The 27,404-nt window shown below is 37.8% G+C and overlaps 1 protein-coding gene and 1 long non-coding RNA gene across 4 annotated transcripts; one reads left to right on the forward strand and one right to left on the reverse strand.

Annotated features, from left to right (window-relative positions):
• Positions 1-486: 486 nt before the first annotated feature.
• Positions 487-19,918, reverse strand: CPB1 (carboxypeptidase B1). Its single transcript, XM_027685956.1, has 11 exons — positions 19,588-19,918; positions 19,406-19,481; positions 18,132-18,256; positions 15,648-15,747; positions 14,945-15,046; positions 13,489-13,590; positions 11,082-11,192; positions 10,900-10,990; positions 10,021-10,223; positions 1,852-1,936; positions 487-1,301 (listed from the first exon to the last, which is right to left on the reverse strand). The coding sequence occupies exons 1-11, from the start codon at positions 19,656-19,658 to the stop codon at positions 1,114-1,116; spliced, it is 1,254 nt and encodes a 417-aa protein (XP_027541757.1). The 5' UTR covers positions 19,659-19,918; the 3' UTR covers positions 487-1,113.
• On the forward strand, positions 10,295-26,980 carry LOC113968958. 3 transcript variants are annotated; one of them, XR_003534695.1, is made up of 5 exons: positions 10,295-10,624; positions 12,154-12,252; positions 19,397-19,515; positions 22,889-23,024; positions 25,843-26,980. It is a non-coding gene; the product is annotated as an uncharacterized LOC113968958 (long non-coding RNA). The 3 variants fall into 3 exon arrangements; XR_003534696.1 differs by having other exon boundaries at positions 12,157-12,252; XR_003534697.1 differs by lacking the exons at positions 22,889-23,024; positions 25,843-26,980 and adding an exon at positions 20,027-20,421.
• The last annotated feature ends 424 nt before the right edge of the window (positions 26,981-27,404 follow it).

Genomic DNA, 27,404 nt, shown 5'->3' on the forward strand with positions numbered 1-27,404 from the left:
GATGTTTGGAGTGCATTAGGTAGAGACCTGCCAGAAATGGGGTTAATCCCTGGAGCATCAATGGACAGCGGAAATCTCTCCTCAGAGCTTCCAGCAGAGGCAGGGAGATCAGCCAGGTTCTATGTTGACATAAGGTTTTCCCTGTCATTCTGCAGAGTGTGTCCCGTATTAGCCAAGCTCTAAACAGCATTAATAGATGCCAAACACATTTTCTGCAGCTGTGTAAGAAAGATGTCGAGTGGCTATTTATCACTCTCACTCACTGACCCAATCAGACCCACATTACCTGTACAGAAAATTGATTGGGAGAGGATAATTCTTTACAGCTTTTCTTTTTTGAAAGAAACAGTTAATCATTTATCACCAGACTTAGTCTTTATGGCTGTTTATGGTTCTTCCGCTCATGACAGTAGGAACATGTGGGGCCCCAGGAAGTAGCAGAACTCTGGGAATATTTTGAGAGATGCTACTGTAGTGAATGTGAGAACCTTAAATTCAGGGTAGTTTATTGAACGATTTATAGCAAGTCTTGGTCTTTAACTATAATTATAATCTTCACTGAGTTCAGATCAAACTAGTAGGGACCTCAGATCCAAGCTATTTTTCAGTGGTGGGACAGATCCAGGGTGAGTTTCGAGAAAATTCACGAGAGCACATCACAGCTAACATCATTTTGAAAGTATGTGATATGAACTTCTTGCTACTGTTGCCATTAAGGCAATGAATGGTTGGGTCAAAGTGCATTTGTATGGATCACCTGGCTGTTTTCATTCTGGTCAGCATTCAGGCTGTGTAAGCTCTAATGCTTGGCCCATCTCCTATATGTAAAGATAATTTTAATCAATAAGGTAACCTTTATCTTACGATGATTAATCTTCTTGTGCTCTTTGTTTTACGACTGCCCTGACTATACCAGTTGCCTTAATAAAAGGTTTATTTCTCCTGAATTTCTACAATTTCTCTTGAAAAACTTCTAGTTCTAGTGACCTATGATGGACTAAGAATATGACTAAGAACATTAAGTAAAGAGAAATAAAAACATTTTGTTAGGGAAGAATAAGAAGGAAGGCATCTTTGAATAAAGCCTTCTTTAATAGTTTTTATAACTCCATTCTAATACAAGTGCTCAAGGACATAATTGGCAATATATTTAACAGCAAGTAAAGTCTCTTCACAGGTTGGCTTTATCTGAGATTCAGGGAGAAGAAAACCATATCTGCCAGTGTCTCGGAGCTCGAAAGTGAAAGAGTACTTGACACCTTGATCGTAAGCCCAGTCATCAGAGCCCCCTGCAGCAGGGTCTGTTGGTAAAGAAATAAAATAAGGATTAACTGTGAAAGAGTGGCTATGAATTGGAATGTGAAATCCTTTGGAGCCAAGTCACGTAACCAGAAATGCAGAAAGGACAGATAAAAAGATGTATTTGGTGAATTGATTGATTTATCCTGCTCATGGAAAGGTTTCTGTGATTTTAGGCCATTTATGAGCTTCATTCTAGCTGATGTGTGCAAGCAAATGTAAACAAGCTAAACTGTTCCCTCCTTGTCACTGTTGTGAGGAGACCACAGGAGAAATGTCTAAGGAACAGGAGAATGGCGTGGTTGCATAGGGGTGTTTAGAAAGGTTTGGTATCAGAAGCAAAAAGCTTCTCACTGGGTGGTTTTTTGAGGTTCATAGAGCTGCAGATCTGGGATATCAGCTCCATCTTTTTTTTCTGGAAGAATAATGCCCTTCCTTTCCAGTAGTTTTGTACAATAGACTATTTAGGAAGAGGAACAAGAATCACTAGAAAATTTTATAGTCTTAGTAACACTTAATATAGATTGTTAGTATATTTAGGCCAGTACTTACAGATTGTTTCAGCTCCTGGACCGTATGTATATTTAGTATTGTACAAACTGGCCAGCTGTTTGGATGCAGCTCCAGCAATGGAATTCTGTAGGAAAAGAAAAATGATAAATGCAGATTTTCAGAAGCTTTCTGAGTGTATTGTTAAATAAACTGAAAAGCCACGGTGAAGAAGTTTTTATTTGAAAACTGTTGTTCGCCTCTCAGTGTGACTAGGTGTCAGTAGCTGACAAGGCACAGCTTGTCCTGTTGTGGAAAGAGCTTATCAGTAAAGAAATTGTTCTCCAAGCATTAATGGAGTGTGTTCCAGGCTGTATGTTTATTGCTCTAGTGCTGTGCAGCTACTATACAGTCCAGTTGAGTTTGTACAGGTAAGGGGACAATAGGTAACAGCATTTTCTAGACTTAGAAGAAACTTCTACAAGGTTAAAACTAAATAAGGAATCTTATTTAGAGATAAGAGAATCTTAGAGAATAGTCATAACTTGATACAGTGAATTGTGAACATACAATAGCCTTTCTTTTCCTTCTGTTCATGCCACTATAAATTCAGAGTAGAGTCAGCTCAGTCAGGAAAGTCAAACAGTGACACAAGTGGAAGCAGATTAAAGTCTTATAAATATTAACAGCCAGAAAAGACATAAATTACCCTGGAACCATATGTAGTCTCATTAATTTCAATTCATTTCCTGTGCACAGAGGGGCTCATTCAGCTCCCACTGATTTCAGTGAGGGTTGGATCAGGCCCATCAATAGTACTATGAAGCTTTGTATGTTTGCGTTAAGAAAATTACAGACTTTTCTTTGGAATGTGTGGCTTTTCCAATTCTTCATTATACAGCATGTTGGTAATAAAACATGAAAACTATTACTAACAGATGATAAATATGAATGATTTTTGAAAGCAGATGTTCAGTATAAGAATAAGCAATGGGTTGCCATATCTTTCTTTATAGCTTACAGCTGAATGGCTTGCTATTCCAGGAATTTCCTCAAGCCCTTTCCTTCTCTGTAGGTTATACTCTGGCTTACTTCCCAGTGGAAGATATATTGTAAAATATTCTCTGTTCATCCTTATGCTTCAAGTGTTCCTGTGAATTACTCAAAAAGTCATATTGGACAAGGAGTTTAGAAAATCTGAGTTAACTGAAAGAACTTTCTCGGCTTCTACAAAACAGCATCACAATGTGTTTTTGCAGAATTGCAAGTGTTTCCCCATTCCCAAATGTTTGGTTTTGAAAATTCTAGAATTGTGGGAGTTTGCTGTAGGAATCTGTGGTCATTTAGCACATGAAATATATTTAAACAAAGCAGACCTAAGTGTACTTGAAGCTTGTCCTTCCACCTATAACACTGGCTGTAGTTGAATGTGAGGTTTGGTTTCTGGCCTCTCAATTGCACAAACACAAGCAATTGTAGGAAAAATGTTGGTGCTTTGCATTTCATAATCTTGGATTCAGAGGAATTGGAGTAGCTGAGCTCTCTCCAGTGTTGTGTTTTTGTTGGTTGTTTTTTTTTAATCCCTCCACAAGTTGAATTTTCTAAAATCCATAATAATTTTTAACACATGTTCAGGGAATTGTAGAGGTTGGAGACTACTATCTGCTAGTGATACCATGTTTTCTTCAGCCATCTGTTGTTTATAATATACACATTTAATCAGCAGCTGAGATTGAGTCAAATCTTCTCTCAAAAGCAAATGAATTTTTAAACATAAACTGATTCTTTCTCTTTTGAAATATATGGAAAGTGGAAATAAAATTTGGAAAGACAGTCTGATACTACCTACAGACCTGTTGGTAATTAGTATTTGTTCTCTCTGTAGTAAGCCACATGATAGGGACAATAGAACAGCAGAGCTGCTCTTTGGGGCTGTTACACCCAGGGCATTCCTTTCACTCAGCAGCCAAATGATGGCCTTAAATCATATCAGAAAAGATACCTGAAAAAGTATGTCAGGAAATCTTTTTACCTGAGGGATTTTTTTATTATTGGCCAGGAAGTTGTAAAAAGAGAGATTTGTAAAAAGAGCAGTTGAGATCTCCAGCTGTTAAGAGCCTAGAATCCCAATAAACAACTTCCTCAAGCTCTCCAGGCTGGAGATGGAGATGGTATTTTAAGTTACCCTCTCTAAGTGAAAAATATGACTGAGCATTTATGATTTCATCATGAAATGAAGCTTTATCCAAAGTTTTGATATATTTTTTTTCCTTTAAGCGACTCTCTACCATTTGCTTTGCTAATAGATTTACAGTTCAAAACATAAAGGTAGAAAAAAAAAATTCAACTTTATAGGAAGAATGCCATCTCTTAATAATAATAATAATAAAAATTTTAAAACCAACAGCAGGAATAATAACTATTAAGTAAATACTTGTGAGTCTAAATACAAAATATGAGGCAAATGTGTTTATATTTTTTCAAAATAGCTCAATTACTGAAAGCAATCCATAAAAAGGAAATAGCATGAAGATTTATGCAGGAGTATATAAATAAAGCCCAACATTTTCCAAAAGGTTGAAAAGTGGTTTGGGTTTTCAAGCCTGTAAATTATTTAGAATACACCTGCAAGGAGAAACACTCTTTTCTTTTTTTACCTCTGAGGATACTCTTTGCTGTTCAGTGATTTTCTACATCTCTTGGCACAATGGGCTTAACTGAATTGTTGTGGTTTGTTTGGGGTTTTATACCATTAGGAATCCCTCTCTTGCAAGGAACATTTTGCTGAGAATTATAGTAGCAGAGAAACAAGTGGCGCCCTGAAGTCCAAGATATAACTCCAGAGTAATATCTTGTAGCTGGGAGCAGAAATGGCTTTTCAGCTTCTGACTCACAGCTGAGCTCGCAGAGCTGGTCATTTCAGCAGAAGGCGTTATTCCCTCATCACCCATCTGTGTTTACACAGCAATTACTAATATTTTGCTTGATCTTGTGTACAGAGTGCGTGGGCCAGTGAGACAGCAGAGTTGTGTTCTCAGTTGCCATTATCTTAGCTAATTAACAACCTTTAAATGTATTTTTACAGTTATTAGCTTTTAATGAAAGGTATGGTACTGGCCTTTCTTTCTCACCACATCTGGAGTTTTGAACTAACAAGATAAATTATCAGGCTAAGCATCTTCTGTGTGTTAATAGGTAATTTTTATGGGAGCATCTCCCTCATTTTACTCTTGTATCATCAGACTGGATTTGCCAGCAAACTGTGGCCATTTAGAAACACTCCAGGGATGCTGATTATGCAGCTGCTGTGTGGACAACTCCTTTTGCCTCACAATCTGACAATGGTCTGGAGAAGCCTTTTCACTGCTTGACTGGGCCTCCTGCTCTTTTCCCTCACTGGATTGCAAATTGATTTTCCTGAGGTGGAAAATTGTATTTCACTTCACCTTGGTCTTGTGCGCTTTACTTGTTAAGTAAAGTGACCCTCAACTTCCTTTGTAATGAAAGTCTGAAAATGTGGTATTTGCAAAGTGAGCTTTAGCCAAGTGAATCTAAACTTCTGAGGCTTCTTGTTTTGCCAGTAAAAACAGACTCCCTCCTCAAGAGTCCATGATGATGTATAATTTAGTTCACTATTCTGTTGTTGCTCCTGGTTAAGCATGTGCTCCAAGAGCCCAGGGAATCCAGCCGGTGAGGACTTCAGTAGGATTATTCTTTTTAGTTTACAAGCCTATTTTTCTGTGACAGTTTCTCAGAGTGCTTAAGAAATCAGTCCCTGGTGAGAGTTTCCAATGTGACTGAGTTAAGGTGTATGTGCCCTACACGTGTTGGAGACTCTTGCCTGTCAGCCAGACTCACACATGAACTTCATCTGGAAAAGGCTGCTACTAGAAACATCCTTTTCACAATTGTAAGACTGCCAGTACAGAATAGTTCTATTGTGGCAAACTCGATAGAGGAGCTGTGTAGCCAATTTCAAATATTGCTTTGCTGCCCATTTTCCTGTTTATTTGCTTCTCAGTTGACTTTAACAATATTTAGGTGTAACAATCACAATAATACAATCTGTGCAATAGCACAGATGCAACAGCAGCAGAGGTTGCAACTCCTCATTGGCATGTGTGAGTCTCTTAGGTAGTAGGATTTTTACTGTTCAAAAATTCTTACCCACAGGTCTTCATGTATCTTAAACATATTCAGGACTTCACAACCAGGCATTAGGTTAAATAGTCTGACTGATATTTGCAATGTCATGCAGTATATTTGAAATTCACTCTTGCAGGCTGCACAGAATGGGCATATCTCCACTTTCTAATACATCCTATTTAAACACTCAAGAGGAAATTAGATGCTAGACCAACCCAATATGGAAGGTGAGATTTGGTGAGTTGAAACAGCAACCAATGGGGTCAGTATGCATTCAGGTAATACAAACCAAAATCTTGGGTTATAAGTGAAGGTAATATTCTGCTGCCCGTGAAACAACACACATACATTAATCTGACAATGAGTATGAGCTGGCTGCAGACATGTATTTGGTGCTGAGTTTGTTAAACTGAGAGATGGAATTGAACCTGAAAAGGAAGGAAGAGCACGATGCACGTTCCTCTACTCTCTCAAACCATAGTTCAGAGCCAATTCAAATACAAACAAATTGATAAAGCTAGATTTGTCTGAAAATGAGGAGAGCATAGGGTGACCTAATGGGAAGCTAAGGCCAGAATAGGAACTGACTAAAAAATATGGGCTAAACTGTTTATGAAACTTGTGATTAAATACAGAGTTCTTTATTGCAAGAGGACAAAAATGTGAATAGCAAAATAAAGATGAAAATAATCTTTTTGGAGTTTGGAGAGATACTGCTTTTGCCAAGCATGTTTTTTAATTGTGAAAAGCTAATGCTTCTCTTCTCTCTAGGAGAGGGATTCAAGTGTTCAGGGTAATACTCCAGGGTATAGTAAAGAATGAGCCAAGAGGATTATGAAGCAGACAAAATGTGATTTACCAAAAGGAGGACATATTTCTTTCAGGGTGTCATCACAAGAATATTGTGTAACTTCTAAGAAATTCCTGACCTAGATTTTTCCTGTCTTGGGTGTTTTTATTTTTATTGTTTAAGTACTGTTTGGATAACAGTGAAAGTTTTGTGCAACACCAGGGTTGGGGGGATAAAAAAAAACAACCCTGAATAAAGGGATAAAAGTTTTGGGAAAATCCTTGTGAGCTGTGGGATTGAGAACCTCTTGCATCTAAGGGGACGAGTGTGAAGTCATGGGAAGGAAGGGGCATACATGACTTTCATCACATTTTACACCCCAAGGTCTGGCATGGTTGAGGGGCAGTTCTAATGCCCAGCTCTCAGTCAGTCACAGTAACTCCAAGGTGTTGTGATTTACTGTAGCAATGCAGTGGAGCACAAAGGGGTTCTCCAAGTGCCCTGTTCTACCTGGGAAACCGAAACAGTTTAAAGCCTTCTAGTGATTTCTTGAGGCTGTGAACTGAAAAAGTCCTTTGAGCCCCAAGGACATGCTGTTCAGTACTCCTGCAGGAAAGGAAGGCACAGGCATTCTCTGGACCTTTCTCTTCTGCAGACTTAGTGTCTTCAATCTCAAATTACTCAATTTTTGCACCCTTCTATATCTCAGGCACTGGAATGCAACATAAGCTCCATGGTATTATGCTACCTTTAGTTAAATACAATGGAACAAAATGTTGTTAATGATAAGCAGACATGCGAGGTTTTGTTTAAACACATGTCCAGTTGCTCACTGAAAGAGATAAGAAATTGTAATGATATTTCCTTTAATTTATTAGATCTGTCAGAGTAAAAATAACATCTGAGATAAGATAATGGCACTATAAATTTTGCTTCTTCATTTACAAATGATTTATGATTATTTTATTTGCCCAAACAATATCTATTAAAAGTTAAGATTCTCATTCTTCAATATTTCTCTAAATTCTAAATCTAAACAGGACTTTTAGACATGAAACACAGCAATTTACATATAAAATGATACCCCTTTTTAGAGCTGTCTCATCTCAAGCAAGTACAAATCTTGACTGAAAATTTTAAATTTCTTTAGTCACAGCTTAAATGAATGTGTCTTAGTTATTTGAACTAACCTGAAAAGCTGCGCTTTTGAACCTGACCCAGAGCCTGTAGAAGTCAGTTTTTCTGTTCAATTCACTGACGTTGGAGTGCATAAGGCCCTTTCTGTTTAATTATCCCAACTACAGGCCATGTTGATTGGGTGATGCTCTGATCTCATTCTCCAAAATGACTTTTGGCAAGAAGTCTTCCCTTGTTAAAATCGGATACTGCACAAGTTAAACACCTCTAGGATCCTGCTGTCTTTCTGTTGGGATCACCAGTAGGGGAAATAATTTCCCTTAATTAAGATGTGAAAAACACTCATAAGGTCACCTTGTCATGGTGGTGAGATTTGTGGTTGCTTTGTAGTGGAAAATAATGGAACTCCCTCTGGGATCAATGTGACCAATTTAAAATATAGGATAAAGGGATGTTGGAAAGACTAATATACAAAGCGAAATCAAATGGTTGAAGAGGAATATATGGCCTGCATCCCTGAGCTATTTATATTTTATGCTCTATGGTAATAGCAGAATTGTCTTCTATGGCAGGAAAGGGGAGTTTTAAATGATGAAAATTGTAGCACTTCACTATGGGTGATTCATTAAATTTTACTGTGTATTAGACTAGAACACTGACAATCTAAAACTTTAATTTAATAAAAGAATGTTAAAACCTAGAAAATACACAGGTTCTTTCTCATTGATAAGGATTGTTTTAGTAATGAGCTGTCAGTGTAAACCTTTTCCATTTAATACTGTGAGAAACACACTGTACTTTTAGTTATGTTTCATCACATTTGCTCTTGATTCAACAAATGGGGACAGAATGTCATGCAAATTTTTAATAAATGGGAACTTTGTGATCTTGACAACAAAGCAGCTTCAAGGGTTTAGTGCTGTTTTATTACTTTAGACTAAACTGCAATGTGTGAAATACAAAGCTTTTGTAAAAACTGAAGACAAGAAATTACTATAGTTCCCTGGAATAATTCTGATTACAAAATTCCTGGAATATAAATTAAGAAAACAAAATCTTTATCTTTTCTTTTAGGCTGTAAAAAATCTAACAAGAAACTTCACTCTTGGCCCCAGTTTGTATTTGTGCTTCAGAATCAAGACATCTATTTGGGAGTAGTCATAAATCTGTCAAACCTGCACAGCAAAGCAACACACAGTGTTGTTGCCTTGGACTTTTGGCATCATCCTGGAAAGAGGGGGAATGAAAATGTGTTTGTTTTGTCTTGCTGTGTTGTTCTCCCTGCCAACAGCTTCTAATTGCTAATATGCCAGAGAAGTGAAGTCATTTTATTATTCATGATTGTTTATTCTTGGCCTATAAAATGTTTACAGCTTTTATACACATTTAGTAGTTCTAAGCCCTCTATCTGTTTTTAAGGATAAAGAAAATATATATTCCAGACTTTTGCTGTCTTACTTAAATGGAATTAGGGTGTGGCCTTTCTCTAGGATCAATAAAAGAGGCATTGCCCTTTAAAAAAACCACATTCATCCTCTCATCTTCCAAATAAAATGTGTGTTTGAATCCAGGCCTCTTGAAAAAGGCCTCAGAACTGAAATGTTTTACCTGTTTTGTATCTCTGTTTTCAATTATATTTTTGACAAGAGCTGCCTCATTGTCCTGAACCTGTACCAATAGTTTACCATTTTACTTCAGTGAGAACTAAGGTTCAGTAGGAAGACAGAGATCCTTGCCTGCTGTTGATGGTACCAGTTGAACCATTCATAGTTATTACAATCTATCAAGCTGCTACCTTGGCTTACAGGGCATAATATTTCTATGTCATGTATTAAAGCTACATACACAGCAACCCCTGGAGTCAGGAAGAAGCAGAGCTGCACAGCAGAGTGGATTTCTGTACAGTGTGACTGGAAGACAAAACTGACCTTGTGGAAAATTCATTGTGTATGTGGAATTTAAATAAGGCCCTTAAGTTTATCCTGTGCCATCACGGTTTCCCTTGTTCTTGCTGAGAAAGACTAAAATATTTTCAAAAACTGGCAGTACAGATTCTTTCCAGATGTTAAAGAAACTGCTTGAAGTTAAATGGACCTCAAACAGCAAGTAATGATTTTTACTTATTCTTTTCCTTAAGTCAAAATGACAAAGAGACTTACCAGTTCCTGGTAATCCGATGGCAGTGTGTAAGTATATGAATAAGGAAACAGTAGCAGCTGGGAATAGGAGTGAATCGTCAAGTATGCCTTGATTGTAGAAAGATGTTCACGAATAAAATCAGCCAAAGCCTTGGTCTCCTTTTCAGACTCAGGTGCAGAGCCACAGTAAGTGGAAGAACAAGGACTTTTTGAGGCCCCAGTAGCTGAGAAGAAAGGTGACTTTAATGAACAAGTTGCTTGTTAGGAGAGTCATGTAACACCACGTTAGTAGGTAAGCCTTGGAAATCCATCTGACACACATGTTGTATCAGAGGAGGGAATATTTCATGGCCTAGTTAAGACATGGGAAGCATGTCATAGCATTGAATAAATATGCCCTGTAGAGTGTGCATAGTTGGAAGAGCATGAGTATTGATGTAAAGCCCTATATTATGGAAGTGATTTGGGATATTGATTTGCTTCAGTACTTAGCAGTCCTCTCCTTGCATATCTCCTCCATTTCTAAGGTACTTTAAAGAAACGGACAAGTGGAAACCATTCAGAAGAGACCCCCCCTCCATGAAAGAAAGCTCTTTTGGTTTCTGTTCTGAACTCATAGCAGTATGTGTGTACATGTATGTATGTGTATACATGTGTGTAAGTATATGTGTGTGTGCATATGCATATGTGTAAGTATGTTCATAGAAGTAGCCATATTGATGATGCTGGTAGCCATAGTCTTGTTTTTTTCTGCCCAAAAATTGAACACAAGCTACTGCACAATGCTACACTGGAGGTCTTCACCCAAGCTAGAGCTGGACCAACCATCAGGTAGGGGAAACCCATATTGCTGTTGCACTTCTGTATAATCTCTTGCAGCTCTTGTTAGGAGATACTTACTGCACCAGCCAGCATTAAAATTCCTGTTGGGATCTGTACCATAGCAAACACTATTTGCATTTTTAGAGCGAGTCTTTCTCCACATGCGGTCCTGAAATAGAATAAAAGATGAAAACTAAGAGTTCTAACAGTTCTAACAGTCAATTTTCCAACAAAACTGAAAAAAAAAAGAACATACTTACATTTGTCCAAGTGTAAACGTAACCATCAATGTTAACAACAGGCAAAACATAGAAGTCCAACTTGTCCAGAAGTGTAGTCATGACAGTATCCTTACCATAGGTCTCAACAGCCTACTTGGAGAAAAGTAGAAAAAGCTGATGATGTCCTCATAAAACTGTATCTCCTGTTTATATATAAAGGCCTGGGTCTGCATCAGGAATTAATGAATGTGGTAGGCAAAGTTATCCAGGTCACTCCAGCACGTGAGATGGCACCTCTGTGTTACTACATGTACTTAGAGGATTTACACTGACTCAAACCACACTGCTGTTAGAAACTCATCTCATACTGGTAGATAAATTATATGGTGAAGCAATTTTGAATTTGAACAGGATAATAAATCACTGGAAAGAGATTTCCATCTACTAGCTTCTTGATTACAGACAGAGCAAAGTTCCTGTCCATATATTATTCCTACATCCTGTCACCTTAAAGGTTGAATTTATGTGAGAAGGAAAAATCATTATTACCATTTTTTATATCTGTTGTGCAGAGAAATTTCATCAACTATCAGAACTACAGAGAATATTTCCAAATAACATTCTTCCAGATATTTCCAGTCGTAATACTGTGGGTGCATATACTCATAGGGAGGCAGATTTTTCCCTGGACTTTTCCAGACACATACATCGAATAACAAACACAAGAACTCCTACCCTAAAACCCGTATATCCTGATTGTTCATGGCCTGGGACTCTGTATTCTTGTTCACAGATTCATTGATGGTGCATACAATGATCACAGAAATTTGCTCTAAGTGTGTTGCACTCGTGTACTGCTTACACAGACATGAAGGATGACACAGGAAGCTATGCAATGGAGAAAGGCATTTTTTGTCCTGTAACTAGCAAGTGGGAGGGTGGGATGTAGAATCTAGAAAAGCAGTTTCAGATCACTTGAAATTGCTTTTCCTGTTGTTTTATTTTATGCTTTTTTTTTGTTTTGTTGTTTGGGTGGGGTTTTTTCGAGATACATGTAACAATCCACCTTGCTCATGTTTTTCTCTATGTTTTTTTTCACTTTTATGTCTAGAAGCAATCCCAGGTGAACCATTGATGATGCTCAGGGCTTTTAAAGCTCTTCTGCCTATCCACACTTGGGCCCACTGAGCACAGCTGCTGCTGGTGTCAGGTACCCCCATGAATTAAGTGACCAGACAGTGAAAATGACAGCTGCAGTGACGTGAATTGCTGAGAGAGAAATGGTAGCACATACTGTCTGCAGCCTTATTAGGCTCTAATGAAATCACATTCCCATTGACTCCACTGAAATGTCACTTCCAATTTCCACTGCTCCCTACACAAACCGCATGCCTGTCTGATAACACTGAGATTAGACTGGCCACCAATGCCTCTGCCAGCATGGCTCGCTCACGTAGTTTGGCTTTCCTTCACTTGGGTTTTAAATTCCAGCTGCTGCTTCTGGTTTGTGTTTGTATGTTTGCTTGTTTTAGTCTTCAAGCAGAAATTCTTACAAAATTTGAGATTCAATCAGTAAGTTGTTCTGCTAAACAGATTGATCTCACCCAGCTGAGGTGTAATATAACTCTTCTCTTTGAAGACAAGTGTGTAGCATATAACTCCCACCTGCTTTGTATTGGTGGTGAGGAGAATGAAAAGATAAAGGAGATAAAATTGTTTAATTCAAGGCCTGAAGTATCAAGTATTCCAGACTGAAGTGAAGATAATTTTACCTGTGCAGCACTTTCCTGAATATGGTTTCATATTTTAGAAAACATTCTGCATAATTTGAAGTGGCAGCTCAAAGGGATGTATATGCAATTCCCTCTTCCTGGAGTTTAGGGAGCTTCATATGTACTCTTCCTCCTCTCTTGGGTACATTTCGTCAGTGCACCCTGTGCTTACCTGAGGGTAGGTTTCCACCCTCTCTCTTTACTGAGTAAAGCTGGTTGTGAGGAATACAGCAGCAGACACTGTAGGAAGTCAGCTGTTCTGAAGTGCATTCAGATGCCCTCTGATGTGCCCTTGAATTTCCTTATTTCTTTCATGATGTGTACAGAATGTGAGTGTTTTTATAGTGTTAGCAGACTTGTTTGCTTTTCTCTCACCTTTCTCTGGCTACAGATGCAAAAAGAATTTACAAACTGTGTGAGTAACCCTTGTAGTTGTTAGTACCTCTTAAACGTTTCAAGTTCTCTTACACTGTCGAAAGATTACAGGTTCAAGCACTAAGATCTGGTTTAAGTAGTTACACCTTAACCATCTGAGGTGAGAGAAGGGATATGCACGCAGGTATTTGGAGGTAAAAAGGCAATCTGCAGTGGCCTCAGCTCTTGCTGCTCACTTAAGGTTTTCTTAAACATAGTTGCATTTTGTAAAATATTTTTTCATTGTCACGCTTACTGACCTCTTTCACAAACCACTGGCAGAAAGCAGGGCTGATCCACTCTCTTGCATGGAAACCACAATCCATAAAGATGGCTTTCTTATTTGAACCACTTTTTCCCATCTAGGAAAAAAACCAACAAAAAAAACCCCCTGAGTCTTGAACAAAATAAATTGTATGCAGAACAAGTCAGTCAGCTTGCTGACCTAAAAAGTCAAACTTTATACAAATACAGAATTCCGTGTTTAAATGGAAATCTATGAGGTTCTCCCAGCTGTAGCTAACCATGATATTCAAGCTAGAACAATACTCTTAATAATGTCATTCTTATTAATGTAGATAACCTTCCCCCAGATTATTTGATTATTCTGCACTGTTGATTTATTTCCTTGGTGTTTCTAAAAGTTGATCTTGTCTGTTTGAATGATATGTTATTGTAAATGCTTATGAATTTTTGGGCAAGTACTCTTTATCCTTTCACCTTTATTTAAGTAATTGTCTTACTAATTCATAAATGTTACGAAAAAAATTGTTGTGGTTTAACCCCAGCTGACAACTAAGTACCACTCAGCAGCTCACTCAGAGAAAACTTGTGGGCTGAGATAAGAACAGTTTAATAATTGAAATAATAATAATAGTAATAATAGTAATAGTAGTAGTAATAATAGTAATAGTAGTAGTAGTAATAATAATAATAATAATAATAATAATGATGATGATGCTGATGATGAAAGGAGGAAAATAACAGAGAAATAAACCCCAAGAAAGAAAAGTGATGCAAATGAAAACAATTGGCCAGTCAGTCCTCATGCAGTGGCCCTGACCCTCTTTCTCCCTAGTTTATTGCTGAGCATGATGCCATATGATCTGGGATGTCTCTTGGGTCATTTGGAGTCACCTGTCCTGGCTGTGTCCCCTCCCAGACCTTGTGCACCCCCAGCCCCTTCACTGGTGGGGTGGTGTGAGTAGCAGAAAGGGCTTTGGCTCTGTGTAATCACTGCTGAGTCATAATTAAAACATCTCTGAACTATCAACGCTGTTTCCAAATCAGCACAAATCCAAAACAGCCCCATACCAGCTACTGAGAAGAAAGATAACTCTACCCCAGTCAAAACCAGCTCAAAATTATATATGACAAAGATGCAAACAAATATGTTTCCTGTTGCTAGAGACTGACATTTCTAGATCCTTTTAGCCTAAGTGGGTTTACAAACAACAGATGGAGAGAACATAAAGGTAGCTAATCATTCAAATAGCTCTCAGGAGTGTGATTGAATTTATAAGTCTGAATTTCTAATAATTCATTATGTGCCTAAAAAAAAAAAAGGAAAAAATCATAGTAGTAGTAAACAAAATATATTAGATTTTCTGCAAAATATCTAGTATTATGTTAGCACCATTGGTGTTTTAATAGACATCATGAACTCACAGAGGTTAATAAGGGAAAAGTCTGGCATGAAGAAGTCAAAGCACTTACTTTGAGAAGGTACATTGGCCGTCCTTCGTATGTTTCCCCAATTACACTACGAGAGACGAGGTCTGGGTTCTGAGCAGCAATATCAGCAGTCCAAGCAGCTATCTGTGTAATAAAGAGGTTAAATTTATTGAGTCTCTGTTCCTCAGGTCCAGACTAATTAATTTACAGACTTCAAGCCAGGACAGTCCTTCTGAGCATCTAATGTGGCCTAATACTTAACAGAATTTGTAGATTTCCAAGGAGCCACTGCACAGATGTGAAAAGTGACATGGCCAAGATTATATGTCAGGAAAAATGAGCATGACTGTGAAAAAAGGAGGAAGCAGGGGAGAACTTATGCTGTGAGATGAAGGCCTAGAACTGGGGCAGGGAATGGAATCAAGTTGTTTGGCAGAGGAGATGGGAGAAGTAGTGAAAAGGAAAGAGGAAATTAGTCGTGAAGCATCTCAGCCTGGTCATTGGATTTCTGCCAGAGGTTCTTTGCAACACTAGGAGCAGAAGCAGAGGAAATAAGTGTAGGAGGATGGGTTGCACAAACCAGCTCAATAATGAGCAATAAAGAAGAAGAGGAAGGAGAGTTAGGAGGCATTATCATACCAACTGATGGAGCAGAAGAGGAAAAGGGAAGAAGGCAGGAAGCACACGAAAGCCACTTTGACTACAATGTACCAAGCTGACAATGAGTTAAAATTCTAGACTGTACCGTGTCCCAGTCGTTGTACTTTTCATAGCTGTGGCCAGAAGCACGAGCTTTGCTGTCAAACTGGGCGTCCATCGCAGCCTGCAGGTTGTCAATCAGAACTCTGCAATAAGGCACCATGGAAAGTGTAAAGAGAAACATACAACAATCTAGCAGGAAAGTAAGACATTTTAAGGTGTTCTTGGAATTAAGGCCGCATGGATTGTGAAGTGAAAGGTGGGCAGGTTGAAAATAAGATATATTAGGTTCAAGTTTCACCCTACTTCCTGCCTCAACCTTGCCTCCAGAATGATCAGGGAGCAATGGGCTTCTCCCAGTTAACACCTGCCTGCTTACTCCCATACTAACAAACCTCCAGAGTGGCAACAGTTTGGCTTAAGAAAAACGGCAATCCTAAGAGAGAGTTTGTCTATAAAATGAGCTCTGGGCTGATCTCATGTTGTCAGATGCCTCTGCCTCAATAGGAAAAGGGCCCTCTCTTGAACTTTTGGCATTGGAGGAGAGTTAGACTGCAGCAGTGTTTCAATCCCATGCAGAAACTCGTGTTTTGCTTGATGAAATTCTCTGTCAAACCAAGCTTCTGAAGTTTAGCTGTGGTTTGACAGCTCTGTTGCAGGTGGCATTGTCCATTCTCTAAGCTACTTTATTGTGTGTGAGGTGGGCTATTAAATAGAACACACAATAGCAAGAAAACCACAGCATCACAACAGGATTGGTTGGATCTCTCCTGTTCACCTTTCCCTAGGGCTGACACAAAGGCACAGCTCATCATTGTGCATACTCTTGAGAACCTTTTGCTTATATTTCAACCTTGGCCATCAAAAAATGGAATCCTCTTGTTTTCCCAGTGCCTGTTTTAACACATTTACAAATCTCACTCATCCAGGATATGTCCTTGATCATTTGTGACTTGGATAGAAGAACAGGAGGCCAGTTTGTGAGGCATCACCAGCCTTCAGAACAAACAGTGCAAATGACTACGTTGACATGTCATGGCACTGCAGCTGCACTTCTAAAAGAATTATAACATCTTGGGTTGTCACAAGGACAACCCACTCAAGTTTGTCAGGGACAGCTTCCAGACCTTATGGCCTTTGTTACAATCAAAAGATTTGCGCATGGACCTGAGGAAGTTCATTAATATTATAGCAAAGCTAATACATGTGGAGTTACTCCTCCATTGCTAAAGAGGAAATTCCACTAAAATTGGATTCCTGTGCTGTATGTGCACTGTGGCACTATTGAAAATGGTTTATTCCAGAGTGGTTTTAGATTCTGTTCCCACAGTAGCATCCAAATTAGCCATGATTAACATAAGGCCAGTAAATTTAGGATGGGTTACTTATGGATTTAGCAGATCATAATAGTTATGTTTCATGAGAACTGTGTGGTGTCCTATGAAGGAGTTTGGTCTAGTAGCAACAACAATGGGGCTGAGAGACAAAAACTCTACGCTCAGCCAAATGAAATAATAAAAATTTGATCAAATTATACTGACTTTCACTGTTCGAGTACATGATGTTGACAGATTATCCTTTAGACATCAAAAAAGCCTGATGATGAGGCTGGGCAGAGCCAATTTGCAATGCTCAGGTGGAGCGAAAGGAGAAACAAAGACAGAACAACCCCACTCCACTCCAGCTGAAAGTCAATTTCTCTTCCTCAGTTAATGCTTACATAGTGACTGGGAGATATGAACTAAAGAGCAGAACCAGGCAACTGCTTATTCTCCTTATTCTTCCAGTAGTGCTGCTCACTACAATGTTTCTGTTCTCAGTGATGTGTAATGTGCCATTTGCTCTGTTCCCTCCACTTATGCTGCAGTTGTATTCGGTCAGCTCAGAGCTTTTTTGCCTCTAAGTAAATATACAACTAAAAGGTCTCTCTTTGGAGAGATCCTTGCTGTGGATCTTCTGTGTGACTTGAGAAAGCCCAAGACTGTCCCAGGAATCTGTTCTCCCCACTCGGTTGGCCTTTCACCTGGCAACTGTCTTCTGTTTGTCACCTGTTGGGTTTTTCTGGCCCTCTGGCTGTTGTTCTGGAACTTAGAGAGCTTACTGGGGAGCTGCTCATGGTGACCCTTGGGGCTCACCATTTTCTGGCTTCAGTTCCCTGTTAGTGTCATGCAAACTGACCTGATGTGCTTTCTGGCTCTTTCTAGACCTCTGCTTAATGTTGTCTTTAGTGGGAAATCTTTCTTGTCCCCTCCACACTGTACTGCAATGAGCTTTCACCTCAGGGAAATTTCTGGTAGTGCATAGTTGCTTCTGGTATCTTGCCTCTGTCAACATTTCACCTCACCCCTTCAACAGAGAGTAGTTACAGTCCATTTGAACTGTCATAGGAAAGCTGAACCCAGTAGAGGCATCCACAGGAGGGACAAAGTTCATGACAGGAAAATCAGTTGACCAATATGAAAAGCTCAAACACATTCTCCCCAGATTTAGTCCTCTTCCATTCAAAATATAGTAGTGAGAACAAACTTACTGATATTCCACTCCACTTTCCTTCAGAAGTTCTTCAACCATAAAAGAATTCTCGGCTCCAACTCGGAAATCAACTTGCATTTTTGGCCTTACCAGAGTGACAGAGTCTGGCTGCCAAAAGTCAACCTGAAAGAAGGGCAAATGAATAGATAAGCAAATAAATATATACATGTGGCTGTGATTTTTAGGTTGGTTTATGTGTGATGGTGATGTTGATTGTGATTAATATACTGAATTTCATTCCTATCCTGTTACACTAATCAGACATTGCTTGCCAGAAGTATCAACCTAAATTTTAACTAGAAGTGTAAAAGAATTTGCGCTAGTTATTAATCAGTTATGTGTCATCAAGTAAGGTGGTTGTTCCAGAATTCAGGATTACATCATTCCTGACTGATTGCTTTGTATAACAATGGTATTTCAGGGATCTTTGCTTAAAAGGAAAAGAAAACAAACAATCCCTTTATTCTACGCACTTAAAAGCAAGTATGGTATGTATTAATTTTCTTAATATTGGCAGCACCATTCTAATAGTTTGTTCTTCTTCAGGATACTGTTCCAGCATGCTATACTAGCCTGTTGCTGATAGTTCTCCACATCTGTACTTCATTAAAAATACCATCCTTTCATCCTACAGATAATGGTGTCTTTTTCACCAACAGCTATTTTACAACATCAAAGCTGAAGAGAAATATTGAAAACACATTTTCTGTCTTTATTGTTTTTCATCATGTCACTGTGTCATCATATATCTACATCAAGGTCAGTGAGAAACATGCAGCTTGGAGAGAAAGGAAGCTTTAAAGGAAAGCCAGAAGAGGAAAAACAACTTGAGAAACTAGAGGCCAAAGAAAAGTTCAGTTTGTTGGGAGTATGAATTTCTATACTCTTTACATGAGCAAAATGTTTTGCCTGTAATGGTAAAAGTTCTGGAAGTTAGAATTTCCATGATTTATCTAATACTTTCTTGAAACCACCCCACACTGAATAAGAAATTTAAGATTTATTTATTCTATTAATAAGTTCTGATGGGCACTTTGATATTCAGAGTGGGTCAACCAGACTTTCTAGGAAGGTATTGAAATGTATTTGTATAGCTTTAGATTTATCACCTTGTCCTATTCCTTCTGAAGAAACACTCAGCTGACTTGAACTGAATCAAGATTAGGTCTTTAATTCAGTAATATAATTTTTTGAAAAAAGATAAATGTTAATTGAGCAAAAGGAGAAATGTTTTTTTCAACTACAATATAACCACTTCCCCAGGTTCTTCACCTGCATGATGCTGGCAAGGGAATTGAGGATTTCCACCTGCTCATCATTCTGTGGAATCACACGAAACACCTTCTGTCTGGAAAGGGAGAAAAGGATTGGATTTGAAACAGGTAAGCCAATTGAAAGACTTTTGCTTGTGCAAAAAACCCCACGCAAATATAAAATTTGATGTCCATTCTTACCCATCAAAGGAAAGATCCTGCAGATGAGCAGAAACAGATGCAGCACCTATGAGAACCACAAGCGCCCACATTTTTTTAAAGACAAAGTAAATGGGTTTTCAGTTCTTTTATGCTGCTTTTATAACCTTTTTTGTCCTGCCTTTTGTCAATTATACACCAGAACAACACACTGATCAACTGATAGATTATTCCCTTGGCCTTGTTTTATTTGCATACTATCTATAACGTGTGTTTTATTCTACACCTGTGAAAACAGCTTAAAGTCTCATGGGGGCCTGGCTAAAGAACCTTGCTATTTGAACTGGATATACTCTTGATATGAGAAAATGAATTTAATTTACTTTGTTATTTTCTGGTTTATGTGAAATCTGTTTAATTTTTTAAAATAATTTTGTTGCTGAATTAAAAACTTTATAATTTTTTTTGTTACTTTATGTAGTGGTAGATGTCCATCAGGTGCTGTTGGAGTGTGTCTGATCTTAACCATGATGTCCCTCTTCCTGAATAATATGGGACTGACTTTGACAAAGGAGGAGGAAACACAGTTGGGATATACCAATTATCTTTTTTTCTCCCCAACAGAGAAGGAAAGTACTGAATTGGTTCTTTACCCAGTGATTTCACTGAAACTTAGGTCAGATGTCTGCAGAACTGAAAGTGTAGAAATTTGTAACAGCTATAGAAATTTCTAATAGTAGAGTTGTACATATACTCCATATAATACAGTCACTGATTCTTGCACATTCTCTAATTTAATCATGTACGGATCAGAGGTAAATATCTTATAAGTTAAGCAATACTGTGGGCATTATATGTGGGCTAAGAAGATCAAATGAAAGGTAGTCATACAAAAGCATTTTTTAGCTTTACCTTTCATGTTTTGCCTACGCTGAGAAACAATAGAGTGTTTGCATCACTGCACTTGCATCTGTTTAGTTTTCCTTAATGAGTACTTGGCATTAAATGTAACGTTAATTGTCTGTTGATGCTGTGTCCTGATGTGACTGATGTTTTCGACAGGGAGCCTCTAAATGAATCAGTGTATAAATAAATAAAGAATGGAATTGATGAGCTCAGTTCTGTCTTCTGTTATGCCTAAGTGACCAGACAAATTAAAGTGGTTCACACACAGATAATTTCTACATGTATGCTTATCATATAATATGTGGAAATTTAATAGAAAATTTGAATTGTCAATGAGCATTTTAAGAATGAATGTGGCATCAGACTCTGCACCTAGTATTTTATTAGATTCTCTGGGGTCAACTCAGTGAAGCAGCCTTAGATACAGAATGGCCAGAAATATATTTTTAAAGCAGTGTACCAAAAATGCAGCAGTTCATGCTGAACAATATGACCTATGATGAATATCTTCTTAGAAGGAGACTTGAAAACTGTACTGAGCCTACTTACAGAGAGCTGTCTTTGTCAAATTGTAGAGGTTTGAACTTTGCAATTAATGACCTAATTTGTAGCATTGCAAACTCTTGCCCAGCAATAATCTTACTTAGAGTCAAGTCTCCTAAGAAGGATGACATCAGGAGCTATTCTGACCAAGTGCCAAAACAATACTGCAAAGTCTTCAGAAGTTTCAATTTTATGATGAGGAGATCTACGTTATCAGATGAAATGGTCTGACTCCGTGAAGACAAGTGCTAGGACCATCATGTGGAGATGATCAAGCCCAGATCTTGCAATGAATAAAAGATCACAAGAAGTAATCAAACAAATTGGAGATGTCATCATTCTCTGTTGAGAAGCATTTTGGAAATAGAAGATTGCCAGATTTCAGTGCTTGAGTTTACTTTTAAGAAATTATTTGCTTTTCATGCAGTTGGAGATGATGTTTGTTTTTTTTTGTTTTATGTTTGTTTATTTTTCTCCACAATCACTGATGTAGCATCAACTACTGAGCTGGCAAGCATTACTGAATACAAGAATTTGTAATGGTAGTCTTTGCTGTTTCCATCCCAAACTAGGTCAGAAAAAAACAATGATCTGGAATCCTACTTAAGTGATTTATTTTGCATCTCAGCATTGATGGTAGTTTGTCAGATTAGTTCATAAACTAGCTCTAAATTGTCTTGTCTTTCTAACTGTATAATATAAATGTTTAATACTTATATGATAAAGGGGCAGCATAAGGATAAATAAAATAGCAAATTAAAGTTGTGTAAGCCATCTGTTCTTTTTAGCATCTGATTACAAGCCAACAGCACATCAGTTGGCCATGGCTGAGTAAATCTTGGCCTTATCACAGAGAGCAGAGCTTGCATTACCTATGTCTTTGAAAAGGTTCAGAGGGAAAAATCAATTTTTGTCTAATCAAGAAAGTAACAAAACCAGCTGAGTCCCAAAATGAAAATGTGTAGTATTTTCCTTTAGGACATGTATTTTGTCTTAGGGTAAGCAATACTGAAAACCAGTGTCAGCTATTGCAATTTTCTTGCAGTTGTTTGCTTTTTAGATGATTAAAAATACAGCCTCCTATGATGTTGTCACTCACAAAGAGCATTCCCTGTTAATAATTGGCTATATTCCAGCTGAAATTCATCTTTGTAGTAATTTCTTATTTCAGTTTTTTGAATAGAAATACTCTGGTACTCCACTTTGAAAAGCTTATGAAGGCTAACCACAGAGTGATAAAAGGAAAAAATACACATCAATGTTAGCATTTCAGAAGCATCCTTTATCCTATGAAGTCTTTCATCCCATTTGTTATCAAACTGAGTCCAAAAGTCTGAGGATAAATAATGTCTATTTTTCTAGGAGTTTCAGTAAATAAAGATTTCCTGAATCATATGGTTTGTTGATCTACATTTTAAAAAGTCCACAATCTTGTAGTCACAAAATATTGTCAGTTCTTATAATCCCTGCTTAACAAATTTATATTCTTAATATTGTTTGATGTTTATTATGTTCCAAAAGATCAGCAATGCCTAAATCCTAACATGGGCCCCAGTCCAGGCACATGTGTTTGATGTATGGGGACCTTCTTATGATCATTTATTTGTTAAGGTAATATATGCTAACCATAGTTTTGAAGAGTAATACTATTGAATATATTCTGAAGACCTTTGAGAGTACTTTGAAGAGGCCAGGATGAGCAGAATCTGCTATCCAGCATGTGCTCCAAGCTTTCTTGGTACTTTCTCTTGATTTATATATTATTAATATTGCATCTTTTAATTCATCAAAGGCTTTTTCAACTGTAGGGCCCTGGGACATGCTCATATCCTACTGTTTTGATAGCTATGTGTAGGTATCTTCTTTTTTTTTTTTTATTTTTTCACATTTGCAGATGCTACTTAACATGTGAGCAGGTAATGGATAAGGAGAGAAAAGAATGGCAGTAATGAGATCTTGGGTATGGAGCAAAAAAAAGGCAGCTCTCATGACTTTGGGATGAGTTTGTACCACTGCTATTGACTCATCAGGTGAGAAACACCAAAACCTATAAGTTTTCTTTTATAGAGTCGGTGGATTCTTGCCAATGTATCTCCTGTGACATAGATATCATATTTTTACCATTGACCTCTAGTAGTCAGATTATGACTGTAGTATTGCAGCTTCATTATATGAGCCATGCACAACTTGCTTAGGATTTAGAAAGTATTTTATTACCCTAGCTAGAAGCTGAATATATATTATACATTTAAATTCTTATTTATTTGAAATAAGTGTGAAATATACTAATATAAAAGAAGTGAATAAAGGTATTTGCAGTTCCAGAATTCCCAGAAACTAAGAATCAAGAATTCTTAGAAACAGAAAAAAAAATATTTAATGAAGCATTGAGAAGGATTGACCTTACACTCGTTGGTTATGGATATCTTCCACTTAATTAGCTTGTCCTTGGGCTGAGCTTTCTGTCATGTAAAAGACTGGCTGATTCTCATACTCAGGCCTATTCCCTGGACTCTGTGAGGTTGGCAGGGTCATGGCAGGACTCAGCCATAGCTCAAAGATACACAAAAGCATAAAGTCCTTTCCCTTACAATTTTTAAGGTGCTGAGGTCAGCATGTGGTATAGAGTGAGAGATTATGACTACAGCAAAAAAGTCATAATCTAAAAAAGTACATGAGTAACAGAACACTCAGTGCTGTGATTAATAGAAGCCAGTTGAAACTTTCAACTCCCATATTTGTGCAGTATCTATCTGATGGGTCTGGGAGTTCCTCTTCTGGTGTGGATCAGCACATTGTTTACACCTATATAATGTCTCCAACAATGCCAGAACCAGATGCTGATGAGGTGGTGCTAGAATTATTCTGTAACAAGATACAGGAGTATCTGCCCACTGCAGAGGCCTCTCCAGGGTTTCTAATTCTGATGGTTAGCATGTTGTCTTTCTCAATATTCCCCTAGTTCCCATTCTGGGCTCTGCAGGGGCTGAAGGTAAATCAGGCTGTCAGTGTGCTCTCATCCACCTCCAGTTTTAACAGAAGGATTTAGACTGACAGATGAATCTCCATTTTATCCCACTAAATATGATCCAGATAATGATGCTATATTGGTGTTAACAGAGCACAGCAGGATCACCACCAGTGGGAGTGAAGGCAGATGACAGATAATGGGAGAGTCCAAGACGCTTAAAAAAACCCCATCAACAAGGAAGGTTCAAGGAAGAGAGTGGATTGAGCAGCTTGATTCCACCCCTAGGCCTAACTGAAATTTCTTTTTACGGATTGCTGGATAATTTACTGTTCTGTTTTGCTTTTTGTATGTGATGGCCTTCATGGGTGATATAAATCATGAACATTCTTCTCCTATATGGCTTGTTTTTCATCTGCAGACTTGATAAAGTCTGAGCTTAGGGCTTGGACAGTTGCCTTCAACTCTGAACCATTTTGAAATCCAGTTCCCTTTGCTGAGAGACAGGTTGTGTCAACAGCGGTTACACCTGGGCAAAGGTCAGGGAGTTCTACCATTGCAGAAAAGCAAGACTATTTAGAAACTATTAAAGTTTCTCTAATAAAGTTTGCATCTATCTAAGTAACCCAAACTCATAAGGTGCAGAAGAAAGTAGAACTCCACTGTAATCAAATAAGACTTTGGCTATTTCTCTAGCTTCCGTAATGAAACACCTACATTAAAAGGTCATTAAAATTAGTTATTTTCTTACTTTCTAAAGGAGTTTGGAGTTAGATTTCCTATGTCATATTGCAAAAAAGAAAAAAACTCCAAACAAACAACACAGCAAACCCAAAGAAACATGTAAAAAAATACCAAACAAAAAAATTCAAATAGATTCTGCACATCAATTTGTTCATGTAAGAATGTATTCCTTTTCAAAAGACTCATGGTTCTTAATTGATTAGAAGTATTCATAAAACCCTTCCCAAAGCAATTAATTGGGGTAATAATCTATACTTGGACAGCCTTATTAAAACATGCTAATTGCAAAAACTGTAGTGAGAGCTTGCTCATTACAAGAGTATGAGATAGCAAATTAAGCTGAATGATTAATCTTGGCACTCTTTGTTCCTCTATGAACATGTAAGTAAACAAAGCTCAGACTGAGCAGGGAACCTGTCTGATTTAAGCAAGTGTATTAGCTATTTGTGAGACATCACAGGGAAAACATTAACAACAAATCACATTCATGCTACTGAGGTGTGTGGAACCAAATCTGACTGAGGTATGGATTTTTGCCCAGATGAAAAGTTCCTTTTATGCATAGGAGTTCAACTACAAAAGACAAAATATGACTTTTCTAGAAATTATTAATTTGCTATTCTCCAGTAAACAGTAGGCTTCATGAAACAAAGGAAAACATACAGAGTGCAAACAATTTCATCTTATAGCCATAGTCAAATCTCAGTTTCAGGAATTTATCTGAAAATTAATTCAGTTGGAAAAATCTCTGTTAAACTTGTATGAAAAGGAGCTCAGTGAAAGAAAAACAAGCAAGCTGCAGAACATAAACAACACCATTCTTGGGAAATATTTTTGTCTGTACACATGGAAATGTTTAGGCATCACAGATAAGATAGCTGCTTTACATTCAGTGTCCAGATTCTTCCGTATTACACCCAGGCAAGTCTAGATGTTTAAGTTAAATCATTTTGCTTTTTTTGCTTGGTAAAACATGATAAAAGAAAAATATTCTTTTTACCAGCTTGATTGGAAACACTTTGTAAATCTGGGTTGTAATACAAAAACATTGGGAATGTGCAGGTCCAGTTTTAGACAGAGGCTTTTTGCTACTAATTTATCTCTGCTTCTTACTTAAGTTTCTCTGCACTTCTCAGCTTCCAACCCTGAAATCAGATCTGCTAGGAAGGAATGAAGAAGGAGTAGAGAGAGAGACCACACTTTGATCCACCGCCTCCTGAAACATCACAGCTACCTGAAATCCTTTCAATTTCTGTGAATTATTTAAAATGTTGGGTTTTTTCTTAAAAAGTATATATTTTGATGTGGAAATGTTGCTGTAGTGTCTCAAGGAAAAGGCGGAAAAGACATCCCAAGGCCCAGTGCTGTGTTCTGCAGGCAGTATGTCACACCCGTGATGTTCTGTGACTAAGCACTCCAGCCATGGAGCAGCTCAGCTGCTTGTTTGATGCAAATGCCATTAGGAGATCTGGTCCAGGAGCCTGGCCAGATTAAAAAAATAATTCAAGTATGTAAAAATATGGAATATATACCTATATGCTATTTTTCCCCTATAAAACTCCATAATACTCCTACCTTGAGAAATTTCATAGTGAAAGATGATGTTCCTTCCCTGTTGTGCTTAGCTGGTTTTTACTACTATGCAGCAGACTGCCTGTAGAAGGGTTGGGGAATTTTTTCCTCTTGGTTTGCTGCCAAAGATTTTCCTACCTAAGCAAAGCTGACGCTTGGTATGTTCAGGATGTTGCAGTATGTTATATGTCAAACATTTGACTTTGTTTTCTCACTGGAAGGCTTGCAACAGAAGTTTGGGATTTTGCTTGTTTCTGATTCATACACAATTTTAAATTAAATATTTTGCTTCCTTTATGCTACCTTTGTATTTTCTGAATGAAGTTAATTGCTGGAACTTCTCTCATGTTTGAAGAAACTGGTAATGGTTATTCAATCAGGGAAATCAGAATAGGTCATGATGTTCAATACCTCCCCCTCACTGAATAACAGGCTTCTGAAAATTGAAATAAGAGATTTTGTCATGAAACAAAGGTGATTAGTTTGGCTTACTGCAAATAATTCTGGATTGAATTAAGAATGTATGCAGAAAGATGAGAAAGTGCTCTCTTCATCAACTTTCTCCTTCATTATATTCAAAGATGGGACCCTAACATCCAAAATAGTTAGAATTGTAGTCTATCTGTCACATTTCATTAAATACTGATATGAGTGGGGGGTGGGTGGAAGGTGGATCACTTTGTTCAAGGCAGATTCATCACATTTTACAGGGAATTTGCTTGGAAGAAAAACTATTTCTTTGGAACCATTTCATATCACCTCTCCTTTGAAGCTCATTCTTGTCTCTTCGTAGCCACAAAAGAAATACCTGCTTGCTCATTCTTCTCACACACCTACAAGGCAAGAAAACCCTGGTTTAGTCATTGCACTCCTCTGTAGTTGCACAGGAATGTGTGGTAGAGCCATTCACTTAAATGGCTGTTTTACTGCTGCTTTTCCTCTGGGACCAAAGAACCACAGAAAATATTGGAAACAGATTGAAAGTCAGAGGCTTCCTCGACCTACTAACAAAGAGCAGCACAATGAAAACTGGAGACCTTGAATGATAATAAAATAACTGAGTTGGTAAAAACTCAACTGATGGAGCTCTCATGTGGAACATATTGTGTCTACAATGTTACAGGTC

The sequence above is a fragment of the Neopelma chrysocephalum genome, unplaced genomic scaffold, assembly GCF_003984885.1.
Source record: "Neopelma chrysocephalum unplaced genomic scaffold, ASM398488v2 Primary Assembly neopelma1_70, whole genome shotgun sequence".
Lineage (NCBI taxonomy): Eukaryota > Metazoa > Chordata > Aves > Passeriformes > Pipridae > Neopelma > Neopelma chrysocephalum.